The sequence below is a fragment of the Orbicella faveolata genome, unplaced genomic scaffold, assembly GCF_042242905.1.
Source record: "Orbicella faveolata isolate gen_17 unplaced genomic scaffold, um_ofav_v1 contig_47, whole genome shotgun sequence".
Taxonomy (NCBI): domain Eukaryota; kingdom Metazoa; phylum Cnidaria; class Anthozoa; order Scleractinia; family Merulinidae; genus Orbicella; species Orbicella faveolata.
The window spans coordinates 8,406,574-8,424,628 of NW_028301577.1; the positions used below are offsets into that span (position 1 = coordinate 8,406,574).

General features: G+C 40.1%; 1 protein-coding gene across 1 annotated transcript; it reads right to left on the reverse strand.

The window, feature by feature from the left end:
• Window positions 1–3,293: 3,293 nt before the first annotated feature.
• LOC110066118 (uncharacterized) lies at window positions 3,294–17,207 on the reverse strand. Its single transcript, XM_020773315.2, has 10 exons — window positions 16,950–17,207; window positions 14,446–14,567; window positions 13,053–13,288; window positions 11,475–11,664; window positions 10,354–10,665; window positions 8,947–9,121; window positions 7,970–8,118; window positions 6,991–7,169; window positions 6,553–6,736; window positions 3,294–6,209 (listed from the first exon to the last, which is right to left on the reverse strand). Exons 2-10 carry the CDS (start codon window positions 14,522–14,524, stop codon window positions 3,469–3,471), a joined length of 4,245 nt encoding a protein of 1,414 aa, XP_020628974.2. The 5' UTR covers window positions 14,525–14,567; window positions 16,950–17,207; the 3' UTR covers window positions 3,294–3,468.
• Window positions 17,208–18,055: the final 848 nt, after the last annotated feature.

The following is an 18,055-nucleotide window of genomic DNA, read 5'->3' on the forward strand; positions in this document are numbered from 1 at the left end:
TCATTTACATTACAATAAAATCTAGCATGTATTTGAGGCAATTTCGGGCTATTCTGTAGTTTTAGCCCGAAATTGCCTCGCATACACGTTGGATTACATTGTAATGCAAATGAGAAAAATTAACCGTGAAAAGAGCTATTACCCATAAGAACCCGGGCTCCCCCGCAAACGTAGACTGGACTCTAGCTGATCCGCGAAAATCGAGCCTACCATCATTCAAAAAAATATGGATCGGCAGATGTATCACACATTTAATAGCATTTCTTGTTTCGGGACACGTGAGTTGAGTGAGGAAAAACAATGTTGGGCATTTACACATGCTTTCTTTTGTACTGTCATAGGAGCCATGCATATACACTCATCCAAGATTCAAGGCAAAATATTTCTAACTGACGATCTGCACAACAGATATGCAGCGCGCTTTCTGGGTGACCTCGCTCAGACCGAATCTCTATACATAAACATGACAATGTCAAGGCAGAATGTGTTAACCATTTGCATTTGCGCGCATTGGCATTTGCCTAACCCTAACCCTAACCCTAAACAAGATAAAAAATATCATGTCCTTTTAAAAGTACCTTCTACTGCAGTGTAGCACGTTGCTTTGTTTGCATGTTCTTCTCTGAAATTATATCCTTACAGTATCGTATAAACTCTTGTTCTTAGGCCATCGTAGCTTGATTAAGAATATAATACAGACAGCGGTGATAAACATTGTATTCCGACGCATTTTTAATACGGAACTTGACGTTTCGTATGGCTAGTCTACATACGTTTTCATAGGTGACCGCACAGGTAGCCTAAGCCCAGTATGTGTGCGTCAAAATATTGACATACAGTATAAGGTATAAGAGTTCAACCTTAATCAAATATACAGCGCGTAGTTAATAATTAGTCATGACCTTCGTTGTAAAAGATTGTTTGAGAAATACTGCTGTCGTCGTTAAATTGCACGAAATTGGCAATTATATTTTCCTTTGAACTCACCTAAACTGTCTTCTTGTCGTTTCTTATGATTTTACAGCGTTATAAGCCTCTTAGTGTTTGGTTAAGACCTTTTGGCAGCTTGTGGGTTTTGGGTTAGGGTTAGATAAGAAATCCTAATCCTTACCTTAGGGTTAGGGTTAGGTAAGGGTTCCCTAGCGTTACCCTTACAATAATTTTCAACTCTCAAAACTAGTCCCACCCCTAAAATGTAATTCTAACTCTACTCCTTTATGTTTCTAAGACACATTTTTCATCAAAATGTAAAAACTGCGTTGCGTTGTATGCTTTTATTTACCCCAAAAGGTCGTAGAGGGTCTCCCGCATCGATAACCCCTGAAAATGAGCTAAATTTACCTTCATTTTATGAAATATTGTGAAATTTTATATTTATTACACAATAACTCAGTGGGGGGCAGTATGGCGATCACGTGATAGATCACAAGAGAGTTTTGTCTTACTTTAAAGAATCTATCGTAAATCTGGCATGGCCTCAGCCATTTGTTCTGTTGGATAGACCAGTGACCCAGAGGCCCTATAAACGCTGGAAATGTCCACTTAACCCCGCCTTAATTAAGTACTCTATATTTAAGGACGACCGCGCCCATTGTTACTGCGCATCGTTTCTGAGCACGAAATTTCATGTCGCAACGTCACGCCAAGTCATACATCAGGTGTGCGCGCTACGAAAGAAATGTAAGCAGTCATACGACTTGGCACCGGCTGCGCTAACCTCGCCTCCAATTTACTCTCTTGGTTGCTCGGTGACCTACATTTCAGTCTTTCCACAGATCAATATCCTTTCACAATTTTATCCATTTTAACAAAAAAAAAAAACAATGGAAAAATCTATTTCGCTTTTTCTGATATTGTGTGAGCGAAGTTTCTTCGAATGTGGACGGAAAAGGCTAATATTTTTTTTCTTTTCCTAGGCCTTTTCTACCTGAAGGAACGACATCAGCTCCAAAAGTTAACTTAATATACTTAGTTGTGTTGAATGGAGTACGTTTACCTGATCTAAATTTCACAAATAGCTAATTTTTCAATCATCTAAAACCTGTTCGGTGAGAAGTGCGAACACAGAATGAATGGAGCGCTGCCTCAAATTCGATGAATCTAAGGCTGTCACTTGTGACATCCACAGATGAATTATGTGACTGGATTATATACAGCAAAGCATACTAAAAGAGAACATAGAGGGGCAGTACCACAACACAAGGATATAATTTTGGTAAGTTGTTGCAAAACTCAAGAGGCGGAAACGTTGAATTTCCTTGTTTGGGTGGAATTTTGAGCACCTGCCGAGTAAAAGGGATTCCCTGCTAAACACTCTTTTCCGACAGGAGGTAACGGCAAAAATAACAAATGCACTTTTGTGCATAAACGTTTTTACTCAAATAAACGCTCTCTAAAATTGTGAGAACTTAACACACGCCTGGGGCCTCGGCTATACGAAAAAAAAAAGGATAAGCGGATTTGTAATACTGGTAAGAGCTGAACATTCTCTGTTTCGGGTCAGTTCAGTGAGGTAAATAGGGTTGTAATCTTCACATTCAAACATCTTTTCTTTTCTCTGCTGTGGTAAGAGAACAGTCTTACACTTGACCTTGTTTCGAAGCGGATAGCTTCCAGTTTTAACATCACGACCCGTAATGAGATACGAAGCGCAGTTCCTGCGTCACCTTGTTTGGACTGAAAAAATTAGAACAGACTACGCATATATCTATACATACAAAGAATCTATTTCCTTGCGGTGAATGGATTTCAAAGAGTGCTCAACTCTTAGAGGAGCATTGTATATTAATTGAAACCAGTTCAGGATGAATCTCTCCTGAAGTCCTGAACTGGTTTCTATACATACATACATATATACATATACATACATTACTTTATTTACCCTCGGATTTCAGAATAGGTTGTGCAGCTAATATCTCAGAGCATTTAACCATCAGATGAGAGATAGACCACCACACCAGGAACTACGTCCCCTACTCTTTTCCATCAGTGCGTGGGTTCTTCTACGTCCCACAGAATAAATTATGAAGAGTTGTGAGACGGGGCCTACGGTTTATCGTCCTTATCCGAGAAGACTAGAAAGTCTAACCAGTTGCAGATGTCATTACAAGGGCAGCATGAAGGCATCTAAGTGTCGGCTTGTTTGCGTATGCATGTTTGTGAATTTGTTTTCTATTGCGCGTTGTAAGTGAACATATGCGAGCTCAAACATTGGTTTGTGTGTGCATATAGCATTTTCATGCTTGCAGTAGGGTTTGTTATGTCAAACACTGAAGATACAAAAATATCTCGGCTGCCTATTCAAAAGTGCTTTTTATTGCAGTGCAGCACGTTGCTTTGCTTGCACGTTCTTCGCTGAAACTAAAACTAATTCTATTCGCTTTCTTTTACATTAATTGGGGATTAACCTCACATTTCTTTTGAACTTTTTCAGCTGCTACTATTGTACAGTGAGCCTTTTCAGTGGATTCAAGCTTTTCGATGTTTTCTTCTACTTTTGCGTCTTGGCTTGTCTTTCTTTGCAACTCTCTGATCCTGGCCTGAATTCCGATCGCCTTGACCCTCATTTTGTTGATCTGGCTGCACAGGTACTCGAGTTCCTTTGAGTTTTAATTTAACTTGGCTTACACTTGTCAAAATCAGACTTGGATTGAGCGTAGCGGGAAAGTTGACACTCCAAGTGGTTAGGGCGGCAACTCCATCGTAGTATTGTTCGTATTTGCTGCTTACTTTACCAAATTGTATCACCTCGTAGCTGCCATCTTGTTTGATCTTGTAAGTGAATTCTGTTATACGAGAAGGAGCAACAAAGTCATATCGTTCCCCTCTAAATATATCTGTCATCATTCCTGTAAAGGAAATCCATGCAGTAATGGCTTTCTTTGTTGCACCGGAGGAAAACTGGGCACCTTCCAAGTAAATTTCAAACTCGTCCACGTGAACCCGCTCATGTCCTTGGAAAATGTCTTGGTCGTTCTCATCAAGCCTGAATAAAAAACTATTAGTGCGCTCGAGCTCTGAAATTGGACATTTGAGTGTATTCAGTGCCAACTGGTCCGCTCCACCAGCAGACTGCTGTAAACGGGTTTGAAGACCACTGCATCCGCTTTCGTCCTCGATAACTTTGGTTGCTTCAAATTCCTGTGGAATGAAAGGTGCAAAGTTTTCAACAGCATTGATAACAGCGCTGAGTCCTTGATTGACTTTCTCGTGTAAAGCATACAAGTCATCTGATATAGTAGGCATCACGGGACATGGCGACAACCAGTTGTAGAAATAAGAATCGCAGAAGGACATTAGTTTTTCGACCATTATGTTACGAAGTCGCTGCTTCTGTAATGCCATTTGCATGAGCAGCTCTCCGTTCACTTTTCTCGCAGTTAGTGCAGTGTCACGAGATGTTTTTATCTTCCTCTGTGCTTCATGCTGTTCATTCTTGAGTGTCTTCAGCTTTGTCAAAGTTGCTAGAAGCTCTTGAACAGTGATAGACTTCTCATGGTATCCCCTCCCCCAAACTGCCACTGTCTTAAGTGCTGCTAAGTAATCTGATGCCCCAGAGATTCCGCTAGCAGTTCCAACTCCAAGAAATGCGTCTGCTTCCTTCTCAAACACATCCCACTCTTTCACCATCACGGCCAAACTCTGGTCCTTTTGCTCGGGCATCGATTTTGAATAGTAATCTGAAACGCCAGTGCCAGCGTAGGGTAGGACATCGTAGTGAAGCGTCGTGAACGTAGTTGCAGCCTCAGTAATCTGGGAAACAGAGTCCATTATAATGTTAATCTTGAAAAGGGTCTTTTGAATTTTGCTTATATCTGCCGCAAGAGAACCCAGCTCAATCGTAAAACCCATGAATGCACCAGCCCCACCAGCAAATATAGTTGTAATACCTCCGAGCACAGAGAACACCGCATTAGCGATCTGCTGTCTTGAATATGCACGCACCCCTTCCTCAAACTTCTTTTTGGCAGCATCTAATGCAGTTGTTGCTTGGTCAAGTTTGGCTTTCATTGCTTGTACGTCCGATCTTGCTGCTTGAAGTTCCGTTTTGAGAGCTTCAACGTCCAGATCGTTTTTCCTCACAATAGTTGTCATAAGTTCCGTCATAGAGTCTGTGGCCTCAATACCTGCCGCAAAATCTTGGGATATTCTCTCGAACCTTTCGTATTTCTGTATGGCCATTTTAGCGTCATCCTTTATGAGGATAAGAATCTCCTCGTGTGCTTTCAGCGACAGGTAAGGTACCTTGTAATATCCCTTTGCGCGAAGGGAAAGATCCTCCATCAAATTCTTTGCACTCAGTCTGAGAGCATCTACAGCACCTGTGTCTTGCTCTCCCTCTTTAGCCGCCCGAATTTCATCTAAAACATACTGAGTCAATGAAACTGGAAGACTTCCTCTGAGCAGCTTACCGTCCTTGGCAAAAGTATTTCCCTGTGCATCGACCTTAGCACAATTTAACATCATTGAATAGAGCTCAACATCAAGAGATTTCTTTGGATTTTGTTTGGATTTGATCGTAGCTTGTATGGAAATATCCCTTGTGTTGTAGTTTCCAGAGCACGAAAAAGGTGCTGATGACTTAGACGTATAGATATTCAGTACTGTTCCTTGGATATATCCCGGCCATGGACTGTTATCTGAATAGCGGTTTTTACACAAGAGCTTGCCATTTTCAACTTTGACAACTGCCCGGCGCCCTGATGATGATGTCACGTGCTGGGCATTGTTCCACAACACAATTTCTGCTCCGTCTTCCTTCAGGATCTCATTGGCAAAGAGAGCAACTTTTTCAAGGCCATTTGGAAGCGTCAGAGTCCCAGACATAGTTATTTGGTGCGCATAAACAACGAGTTCAGTAGTGCTATCTCCTATATAGGGTCCCAGATCAGAGGTCTTGATAGTCAGAAATCGAACCTCAACATGGGTCTGAAGACTGGTCACACTCTTAAGTTCATTGTCATCTACAAACTGGCAGTGGGTGTAACAGTTGTTGTTGGTACACAGCTCGCAATTTGTTCCATCTGAATTCAGCTTGTATCCAGGAGGACAAACACACATGCTCGTAGCAGGTGCTATGTAGACACACTTGGCGTTACCTAAACAGCCACCATTACTCGTGTCGCAATTGTTGATAGGAAAACAGTTCTCGCCATGCTTCTCATAGCCCTCTACGCATGTGCAAGGCTCATCTCCACAGAATATGGCATCTGCAATTTAGAGAAAACGAAACTCATGGTAGGGTCAGTGTTACTCAAAATCTGACCTCGCGGATTCTACCTCCCTTAATATATCAAATGTTAACACTTGCTTGTAAAACAGCTATACTTATTGGTTAGTTAGTTTTTTAGGTTTTATGTTTTATTATCTCTTGTTAATTGAGAATCTCAGTCGTACCCACAGTTAGCGCTATTAAGCTTGTACGTTGAGACATATAGGGCATAGCTTCAGAATAGAAGCTGTTCTACAACTTGCAAGGACTCCTTGGTGCCTCTAAGAACAAGGGAGTGGTCGACTCACTAACAGTATGGATGAAACATTACCAAAACCTACCAGCGAAATGGAAAGTTGAAGCTGCGCCAGAACATCCTGTTTGAATCACCAACTCCTCGTCATCGGCAGGGGTGCTTCCACCTCCTTGAGGCTTCACGCACTTGTTTCCACTATAACCAAGAGTCGTCCCGTCGTAGGTTAATGTTGCCGTTCCACTTGATGCACAGGCTGTTAGAGTCAGTGCCTGGTGCCATGAGACAAGAGCAGAAGAGGACTTGATTATATACAGAATTTGCCTCCAAGCTATATTTCTCAATGCAAATGAGACGGTAATGTTAACCACAGCTTTTTTTGGTCGAAAATGGCATGTATTGTACGTTTCATTGGTCAAAAGTAACCTAGACAATGCAGTGACTACGCAATGCAAACGATCGACTCTTTTTCAGCTCAAACGAAATTCAACTCTAACAGCAATCTTTGCATTACATCGTATCATACCGTGCCATCTGAGCTGGGATCGGCAACACATTTTCCACTGGCTACATGAACCAGTTTTGAGGAGAATTTTTCTTTGTAGAAGACTTGCTCGGCAGAGGTACACGAACCCTTGAACACCAGCTTGCCCTCTTTTACACCAACACATTTATTGCTTGAATGTTTCAGGTATCCCTGGATTCCTGAAAAAAAAAAAAAAAAAAACGTTTCTCGCAAAAATAGAATTGCATCCTTTCTTCATGCACGAAGATGCTGAAGCTATCAGACTTTGCGGAGGACTGTCACGGGCAGTGGCCTTTGAGTTACAGAGGCGCCGAGGAAAGATCAAACGCCATGAAGCTAACACGTTTGCAGGTCACCTCCTTTCTAAAGTTTCAAAAGCAACGAACACTGTTACTGTAACACAAATGACGGCCATCTTGTCGATTAAGGTGACAATAGCGACATACTGCAGCTGACATTTTGTTAGCAAGAAAAAATTTGTGACTGTCTGTATTTCTGTATAAAGCTTTTCTGTTTGTCTGTCTATCTGCTTGTCTTTACTACTGTTTCGGCAATTCAACAGCCAATCACTTAATATTACTTTGTTCCGCTTCGCCTTGCTTTCCTCTTTTTTCCTTTAAAATACATTGCCTCGCCTTCGCTCTAAACCTCTGCGCAAGAGTAAACTTCTTAAACCAAACCTCCATCCCTCCCTCCGTTGCAAACTGACATTCTTCTTTTTATCTTAACTTCCAAATAAGCAACTAAGACCTCTGTCGATCTGTCTATTTGTTTTTTGGCTGTCTATGCGCTAGTATCTCTGTGTTGAATTCGTGTGACTGTTTGCATATTCACGTCTCTGGTCTGTCTTTATGTCTGCCACTATGTCGTTTCTCTACCTGTCGCCTCTCTGTCTCTTTGTCTGTCCGTCTGTCGTTCTGTCTGTCTGTCTGTCTGTCTATTCTGTTTTTGTCTGTTCGTACTTGCTTCGTTGACTTACTTTTTAGTGCAAAGCTGGAATATGCTTCTCCACACGCTGCCCTTTCAACTAACTGAGTGTCATCAGTGGAGTTCAGCTCTCCCGCCTCAGGGACCAGGCACTTACTTGTGAATACGTCTTGCAGAGAGTTAACGTTCGAGAACTGGAATCTTTAAAAGTTTATATCAAACTTGAAGTTCAGATTTTAAATATAAATCTAATCTGATTTAGGTTTAATTCAATTTTAAACTTTAACTTTAAACTCTTAGAATTTGAGGCATAGGCAAATTAAGTATAGGAGTTTATACAGACCAAACTCCTGACGAGTTGTTTCCTCTTCAAATTCAATTAAGCCCGTTTTCTAAGCATAATTGTTGACGTCAAAAGCCTTTAAAATGTAGGTCTCATATCTGAATTGTGTCAAACAGAGAGTATTGCGACCGGCCGATGACTGGAACGACGTTGAACTGATGTCCTCGCAGTACTTTGAAGTGAATGGGATTGTACTGAACTTAAGTAAACTAAACTAAATTTAACTGAACGTATTTGTATTCGCCACTTTAGAAACGAGAACACATCTAGAGGGGGGGGGGGGGGGGGGGTCTCATCTCGTAGCGGCTTGTGAGGTCGTAAATAGGGAAAATATAGCTTTGCGTCTCTTGTTTTGCCTTCAGAAACAATCCCACAAGCCACTGTGAGATAAGAAGTGCCCCAGGTTTCTTTTCGTTTCTAAGGTGGCGAACTGAATAACCACTTTACAGTTCTGTAAATGTAACCTAGCCTCTGTTTGAAAGTGAGGTAAGTCGGTTGATCTTGTCATGATGTTAGAGATTAGAAACTAGTTGGCATGATAACAAAATAATTTACATTTGAAAAGTAGCAAGGTTGGTATCATAACAAAACTCGACTCTATCTTCGCTTCTGTTCAGAGATCCCACTGCTAAGCATGGAACTGTAAAATTGGTTATTGCTAATATCAAGACTATCACACCACTTACGGAGGACACTGTCCGAGCGACTGAGCTACTACACAGCTTGTGCCTTGCTTGATGCTCCCATCAAGTGCGGACCAGCTCAGGAGAGCAGTTTGGCTTTTGCAGTCACTTTTAAGAACCAGCCCTTCGTTGACATAATGGGCGCATTTCCCACTTTTGTGCATAAAGTAACCGTAGCCTGTTACAGAAAAATTAAAGACATTTTAGATCTGCGCCTTCATACCCCCTAATGGAGATTTCAGTATTCTCTTTAAAACTTCTAACAAAAACAGATGCTGCGTAAAAATGTACACCACGAGAATTTGCTATCTCACCACTGAAATATGCCTTCAACTCACTTTTGCAGGCATAAGCATTAGAAGAGTAGAATAAGGAATAAGGACTTAATGTTTGCCTCACTCTCATGTAGTTACTAATTACAGCAATATGAAATAATTAGAGAACAGTACTGCATGCCTAGGAATATTCCTAAAAATAAGCGGTTGGGTTTATAGACTTTATAATATGAACTCAAGGGGGTTTTTGTTGCATCTAATATAGCCTACATTGGGTTCATCAAGCAATCTTCGTGCATGTGGAGGAAGATTATGCGACGAACCCAAAGAGCGTCTGCGTAGGAGGTTACATCTAATGAGGAGTTTGAAAATGTTTTGTAAGGATTTCTATATCCTATACTTCTATATTTCTATATCTATTTCTATTTCATCTTCTAAATTAGAATCAGCTTATAGATTGCGCACGCGTTTTTGCGTGTGTTTGAAGGGGTTGTCACAGGGCTTGGAGAAGGGATCTAATGACGACATACTGACATGGCTTATTTTTCAATGTCTATGGAATTTCAAAGTGGCTTTGTCTTCCCTTATGCCGCTGGCTATGCCTACTCAGTCAGTTAACTTCGTAACCTAAAATTGCCAATCCCGTTTCCGGAGCATTGGCTTGGCAAAATAGTAGCCATTAACACTGGCCTTAATGTCAGATGTTGATCTAAAAAACGAGCCAGGTCATTAATTAATTATAATCAATGAGCTCAACAGCCTACGTTACAGCCACACTCCGAAAAAATATATCTGATTTTTATTTCTTTCAGGGAAGGCGGCTGTAACACAAGCTATGGGCGCAATAAAGAATTATTACTATTATTATTATTATTATTATTATATTATTATTATTATCATCACTATCACTATCACTATCATTATCACTATCACTATCATTATCACTATCACTATCACTATCACTATCACTATCACTATCACTATCACTATCACTATCACTATCACTATCACTATCACTATCACTATCACTATCACTATCATAATTCATTATCATTAACATTATTTGTATTATTATTTTACTATTGACCAAGCAGTTGATTACAGATGAGGATCATAATGGAGAGCCACCACTCACCGTCACTGACATAGTTTTTGGGCTTTGGCAAGGCATCTTCAGGGCAACACAAAAACCCATCAACGGTATAGCCAGAAAGTTGCGAAAGTGGCTCGCATGTCGCAGCGTCCAAGAAGGCGTTTCCTACTACGAAAAGGGCTTTGCTCGAGCTTTCACCGATAACGCCCACAACACTCTGTCCCCCAGGGCTTGTGGGACAAACTTCGGCTGCTGTGCAGAGCCTTCTGTTTGTATAATCACAGTGATCTGCGCTCGTGTCAACAGTGGAAGCTTGAGTAGAAGAGTCACTGGCAAACCAGGATGCGCCTGGGCCTACGAAACGGAAACGTAGTTGGTATATAAGGGGCGTGGCTTAGAGGTGTAAATGAACCTACTAGTCTCGGTCAATGTTGTTAATTGACAGCGTACTGATTTGTTATATTCCATGTCTAAATTGAAGCACTAGAACCTTTAGCATTTATGAGTAAATCGAGCGTCAAATCTGTTTTCTTTACTTCTCACCAAAATAATTATAAACAAAGGTTTTTTTAAAACAATTTAAAGTGAAAACTAACGGTAAAAGCGCGCGACGTTTCGACCGAACTTCGGTCATTATCAAGCTGGAAGATAGAAGTTTACCAAAATAATGTTTAGAAATTACCAATTTCCAGTTAAGCACCTCTCGTGCAAAGTATGTTTTCGTTTCGTTATCGTTTGCTACTCGTTGTTTTAGGTTTTAGATTTTGCATCAGGTATTGCATGACTGAAGTATTGAAGCCACAGATTCTATGACACAACACTGACCATCTTGAGGGAAAATAACCTGAAACCTGAAGCTCTGGAAACTTAACTTGAAGAAGCAAAAGCAGGAAACAGTGATCTGAAAGAATTAAATGGCTATCCAATGTAAAAAATATATCACCCTCTCAAGTTAAATCAAGTGGTCAAGTTTACAATTCCCAAAATACTCTTTGAGGTCGACCACCACCAAAAACTCGTACAAGACCATGGCAAGATTCATTGTTTATTACAACGGAGAACAGCAACAGCGACAACAGTTATAAAGCTGACAGTAACGGCAAGTACAAACAACAACAACACAAACAACCACCACAAACATTAGTCTCTTGTATCATACTAACCAACTACACGAAAACGGCTTCTGCTTTCCCGGCATGCCGCGTTTGAATTGCTCAGAGCTCTTAACTTGTTGCCTGTTTGTATAGTTAGACAGTATCCAACGTTGTTAATGAGAATCTCCCCGTTAGGCTGTACGGAAAATGTGATAACGTTTTCAAAGTGTGGATCGCGTGGCCATGTACCACAGGGAGACTGTCGAAATAATTTAAGTAAAAGACGATGTGAGCACATAATAACGGAAGCACTAGTCAGTGCCCTTCGATCCTCAAACAAGCGCCCGTCCAAGCCAAATATGGGCCTACCCCCAAATGATTGCCCCTAACTAAAAGATTGAAATTTGGAACGAGACAAGCCCCTGGAATATGGCTCCTAACCATAATCTCCACTCCGACCCCACCTTTGCCCCACTTAGTTTTAACGTCGGTTTCCATCTTACTGGAATGCAAATTGATTTCAGTGACGGTTCACTAATAAGCCGAAGAGACTCGCAAGTGCCCGTATTATGACAACGATGACGGACAAAACTGCGTCTGTTTGCCGAGGAACCGAACGACGCTTGGTGTCTGTAACTTGACTTCAAAGTGAAGAAACCTTACTGTCGTTCAAATCTGACAAAGGTCTCTAGCCAGTTTCAAACCACGGCGGTATATGGGGGGGGGGGGGGGGGGTAAGGGGGGGAATAAAACTCCATGTGAAAAGGTCAGGGGTGCTCTTTGGAAATTTTGAAAAGCTAAAAGGATGGCAACTTGAAAAGCCATGGTTATCGATAGTGGATTACAAACTCATTAGTCCATTTAGCTGCTTGGAGACACAAAAACTCTGTCCATTCATTCATTTCACGTATCAGCCCGGGTTGGGGGTGGGGGGGAGGAGGCTACTCCCATTTATGGACTATATAGGTGTTGTGTTTTTGAGTTCGGAGTAAAACTATAGAGTACACAATGAATCGGGATAAGTGATCTACACAACTGCTCTGTTAAAACTGACCAAAACTAATCGATGTACAATGATATAATGCTATAATCACGTGACTGCAGTTTACGGTGTGCTAACCAATGATTATAGGATTATGGATTATCTAACAAATAAGGTATTCATAAAATAGGAACAACCACTACCATAGGTATGTGCCGCGAGAAAGGGTGGGGTTTGTGAGGTTCTCGATCTTAAAATAGGGTATCATTTTTGCCCCGGTTGGCATAACCAACAGGGGCAAAGTTCAGCTAAAATTGCAGTGCGTAAATTGCCAGCTAAACAAAAACCAAATTATATATTACAACTGCACTATACGTTAACTTCCAATGTTACAGAAACGAAGTGAAGTTGACTTGTTCACGCTATTCTTAGTTTTTGTTTTTCCCTTGAATAGGGTATCAATTTTCATTTGTGTCATTCTTAAATAAGGTCAGGGTTTAAGACTCTTCGCGGCACACACCTATCCGAAATTTACGCAAGTACTCACCCTCCGGTCTCTATGACTCCGTCGTAACGTGAATTGGTGGTCAAGTGGGTTCTCGTAGGAGAAGTGCATGTGTTATGACCTGCTCATTGAGGGGAATATCCTAATTTATAATATATACCTTAAAGACATCGCGTTCTTGATACATATGAACACACCAGCCAGACTCTTTTATCCTTCCGTTTGTTTCCAAGGACACCGTAGCACAGTTAGAAGTGTCCAGTTTCATTAAATGATCAATGCACCATATAAAAGCCCCTCTGTGGGTACTGCAAGTTCCATATGGAGGATTACTCATCTCACCAAAGTTCACGCATTTCTTGGTGTCTTTGTGTTGCAGTGCTCCCGTGACAATACCTAACATTTTTTGAATTAACAAACGCACAATAATTGTGAGCAAAAGTTTGAAGATTTTTGTGAATTTCATGAGACACTGGCCGTGAATTTTACACTTGCAAGAAACAGTGTAAAATTTACGTTTGCAAAATAGAGTTTTGAACGTTGAAAATAAAAAGGAGAAACATAGGAAATCAAAGACGAAGAGCAATTGTGAAACTAGTTGCTTTTCACCTCGGTATTTCAAAGTTAACAAAGTGACGTCAGTTTTTTATGCCATTGCGTCTGTCCTGTTATTGATCATGAATTTCGTCATAACATTGTCAAAGTAGCTGTGGATCCACAAGGTGATAGTCGAGTGGATCCGCATGGGCGGATCTTGAGACGCCGGACGTGAAATCCGGAGGTCGGGGGTTCAAGTTACGCGTGCCTTGTTCATAGTAAGCTGGAGTTGTTTCTCGGTAGACCCCACTTCCATTCCTCGGTCATGTTTGTAAATAGCCGACTGGTCCGCCTCCCGCTAGTTAGGATTTTTAAGCCTCTTATGTTTATTTGCAATATTTGTTTCTTTCAGTTTAAGTGGCATGCCTGAGAACTAGCTAAGTGCATCGACCACTATAAACATTCAACAACAACAACAACAACAACAACAACAACAACAACACAATGTCCCCGGCCAGGGCTCGAGCCCGCTCCGCTCGATCCGGAGTTTCGAGCGTACTAACCATGAGGCCAAAATCATTGAGGCACTACTGTATATTTGTTTGATTTTAATATGTCCAAACAACAACAACAGCAACTTTATTTGTACTCATACCTAACATTTAAGTGTACAAAAATAAGTTTAAAATTAAAACGAGTACATGACTGCCCGAAAATCTTCAGAGTCTGGATGGGGCTTTAAAGCTTTAACTGATAGCTGCGAACTGGTAAAAATTTCAACTGTCACTTGAGAAATGAGGCGCTTCTAACCGGTAGCTGAGATCTGCAATCTGAAAATTTATTGATAGCTGAGTGAGGAATGGTGTGAAATTTTAACTGAAAGCTAAGAAATCGTGGAAAATGTAACTGAGATTCCAGAACCCATCCAGACCTGCTAACAAGAAAAAACGCCCAGTGGCACTGTTTTTGTCAAAGGTAAGATTCTTACTATTTGTCAATACTTAGAGACAACATACCGTCCTCAAACGCAGTAAATTCGCTGACACTCCTTTCTGCAACCAACAAGAATAACAGACACACTACCAAGGTGTTCATTCTGTTAAGCCAGGCTCACCAACGTTCCCAGACAGAGGAACAACTGCCTCAGGTAAAAAGAGTGAAAGATACAGACGCTATGTAACTGATATACATCAAGTTCTCAAATAACATGATTTATTATAATCCATCAAATATCGCTTGCGCGCGATTGGTCTCAACGCGTCACGTGAGTGAATATTCCCCAGCTAAAACTGGAGAATATCGGAGTGATATTCCCCAATTGTCAAAACTCGCGTGTTGCGAAAAATATTTGAAGCAACACAATAGCCTCCACTTGGCGCGAAAATATGCTCGGATATTTGGGCTTGGAAATTGTCCCTTCCTCAAAGCTCACAGTTTTCCTCGAACTACGCTCTCGGAAAACTGTTCGTTCAGTCGCAACAGATAATGTCCGCGAACAAATATTCAAGCAGATTTCTGCGCCAAATGGAGGCTATTGTTGATATAGATCCAAAGAAAAAAAAATGATAGGAATTGTGCAGGGTGATCTAGAACTCTGTTTATCGAACCTCAGCCTCTTCTAACCTCGAATAAACTTTCCCCACCCCACTCCACCCGCATCCCCTTTACACTATGCGCTCCTTCGAACGCCACTATCATAAACTTGTAATCATTGAAATAATTTCATATTAAACCCTTTGTTTCGGTCAATAAATGTAAAATTCTATTGAATGCAATCACGTCGGAGTAAATCGAGTAAAAGGCGAAAGGCGCGATTTTAAGAGCAAGAGACAGAGATGACATAATAAAGACGAAAAAAATGCTAGGATAAAAATAGTGTTATTAGCCAATTAGAAACTGGAGACAACTATATTACTCTTACTTTTCTTTGAAAATACACCCACATGTACAAAATTATTAGACTGCGATTGCAGAGAAAACTGTGAGGACGCACTTACCAAATGAGAATGTCTGCAAACGCTGAAAAATATGGAACCAAACACAACACCAGACACGCATGGCTTACCACAATGCAGAATTCCATAAGGTAATGAACTCTCCGATTACCGGTACCTCGATCGTAAACGTATTTGAAAAAGGGACAACTTTTAGTGACCCAAAGCACATGGGCGAATATGGAGATGACGTCATCGCCCCTGAATAATTTTTTGGGGGAACCAAATTGAACGCAAAAGCAGGAAATAAAGAAAACGACATCGTGCACCTTTTGCAAAGCTGAGTAGAGAACTTAAATCATCTTTTTTGTTAGCACGTAGTAGTTGTTTTTTGTTTTGCTTTTTTGTATCGCCATTTCAAACTTCTGGAAACATTTTAAGCAATGATTGATAAACTACAAAGAAATTGTAACTGTTGTAATACAGGATAGAGACCTTATTAAAGCTATCATAACTGGTTTGAAATCGGACAACGGAACAAATCTATTTCTAAATCGCAAGATACTTCATCTCAAGCCACCAGTTCAGAAAGATTTTCGTCTTTCTTCCTTTAACGATTTCTGATTGAATTGTCTCTGTTTGTGTCTCGCCCTCTTTCGAGAGCATCCTACTGTCAGTCGTTTTTGTATTAAACCATAAAAATAATTAACTTATAAAATAAAGTAGCTGTTTTCCTCTTTTACTCATGTATTTGCCTAACTTGGAGGTTATTGTGGAGCTTATTGTGTTACTTAAATACTTTGTTGTAATTGGTAACTAACTGATCTCTTAAGCTGTTGTAAAATTATTTGCACGATACTGTTTTGTCAGCAGCTGTACATTGTAAAGAGGAATATCAGAGCAAAGAATTTGATGCAAAAAGTATGATACAACGTTAATGATGAAATGTAAGCTTTGTCGTGTAAGCCATTAGGTTTCGAGAAATGGAAAAAAAACTTTTTAATCAGCCACAACAGTACAAAATGTTAAACCAAAATTCTGGAAAGACACGACAAAGTATCTAAACTGGACCATTTTTTGCCAATTTGAAGAGAACAAAGCGTATAACATTTTAATAATTAATGTTGTGAAAAAGCCACTTTTCTGTGTTAAAAGTGTTGTAAAAAAATTTTTAACAGAAAACAAAAGCAAAAAAGATATGCATAAAAATTTTACACTGATCAATTTTCTCGAATTTTCTTTGTATATCATTGTGAAAAGAAAAATAATCGTACAGACAGTGTATGAACAGTCTGATGTTCCGCGGTGGTCAAATTTCAAACAAAATGTTCGTCTTTTGTTTAATTGATTTATGTTTGCGCTCAGTAGAACAATGTAGTTAAATTGTGTAAAAATATTAAAAGCATTTTAAACAAATACTTGAAATCCTTTCTGCCAACAATACTTACCAATCCATGAAATATTTGATAAAGCAAACAGGGTGAATTTCACTCTTTGAGCTCCCTCCCTGTTTTTTTTTTCCTGAGTTACTGTTTAAAGATGTAAAACCTGATTTGTTCTAAGTTAAAATATAGGCAACATCTTACCCTTTGTTTATTTTTCCTATGTACTTAAGGTCTCAGAGGTGTGAATGCCTGGGAGCTCAAAACACAAGTGATGAATAAACAAGCGCGAAATGTATTTACTAATGTCTCCAGCTGATACTTTAACGGGTAAGTTTACAAATTATCAAGGAACCAACAGGTTTCGCCTGTGTCTTCACAGTGTTGAAACCGACTTCGTTTAAATGAGGTAGTCATTTATTTATACCTCATAACAAGTACTGTCACAGATTCACTAAAACAATAGGCAGACCAATTACGAGCAAATTATTTCCAGTTGTCCTTTAATATATTGCAATTCCTTTTAATGTGTTTTCTTCGCTTAGAGCGGTTTTTAATTCATTTCGAAATTAATCAGGCTGTTACTTTGGATTTGGTTTTGGTTTTACTACGTTTTGAGATTGGCTGAGTAGTCTAATCGGTAACTTTACGACACTCAGTTGAAAACTACTCTAAATATCCTGAACTCTCGAAGTGGGGAAATCAGGGGCGTAGCCAGTGTATTTTCAGAGGTACGCACACCATCTCTAGCGCGGGAGGAGCTTGTTTCCAGGTGGGTCTGCCGGGCATTTTGAAATCAGTTAGTCTCGGAACAGTTTTTTCCTACGTTCTCTGCGGAACAATGTCCTAAAATAACTTCAAGATGCATACTGCACTTACTAATACACTGATGATTGTTTGACACTAAATCAGTTCAGTATTATTAAACAACGAAAGGAAGACGAGTTGGTCTTTTCAGGCGAGAACGAGAAAAGCAGTGAACGTCAGAACTTAAAAGCGATTCTGGTCCTATTCAATTATCGCTTATATCGCTCTTTTTTAGTGTTAATCCTTGTCGCAATTTTTGCTACGCCCCAAACAACAAATGTTTTCCCCCGATCAACTGTCGAATTGCTGTTTTTCTCCCACCCACCTTAACCCCTAAAGATTATTCATTGAGCTCATCTGTTGTTTGTTTTTCAAAAAAGGATTTTTCTTCATTGAAGGTTTATTGAAGTGTAAACACCCTTGAAGAACACTGTATTAGATTTTTCCGAACTTGAAAGCACTAGGAACCACTAAGGAATATTATTATCAGATTATTATTAGAA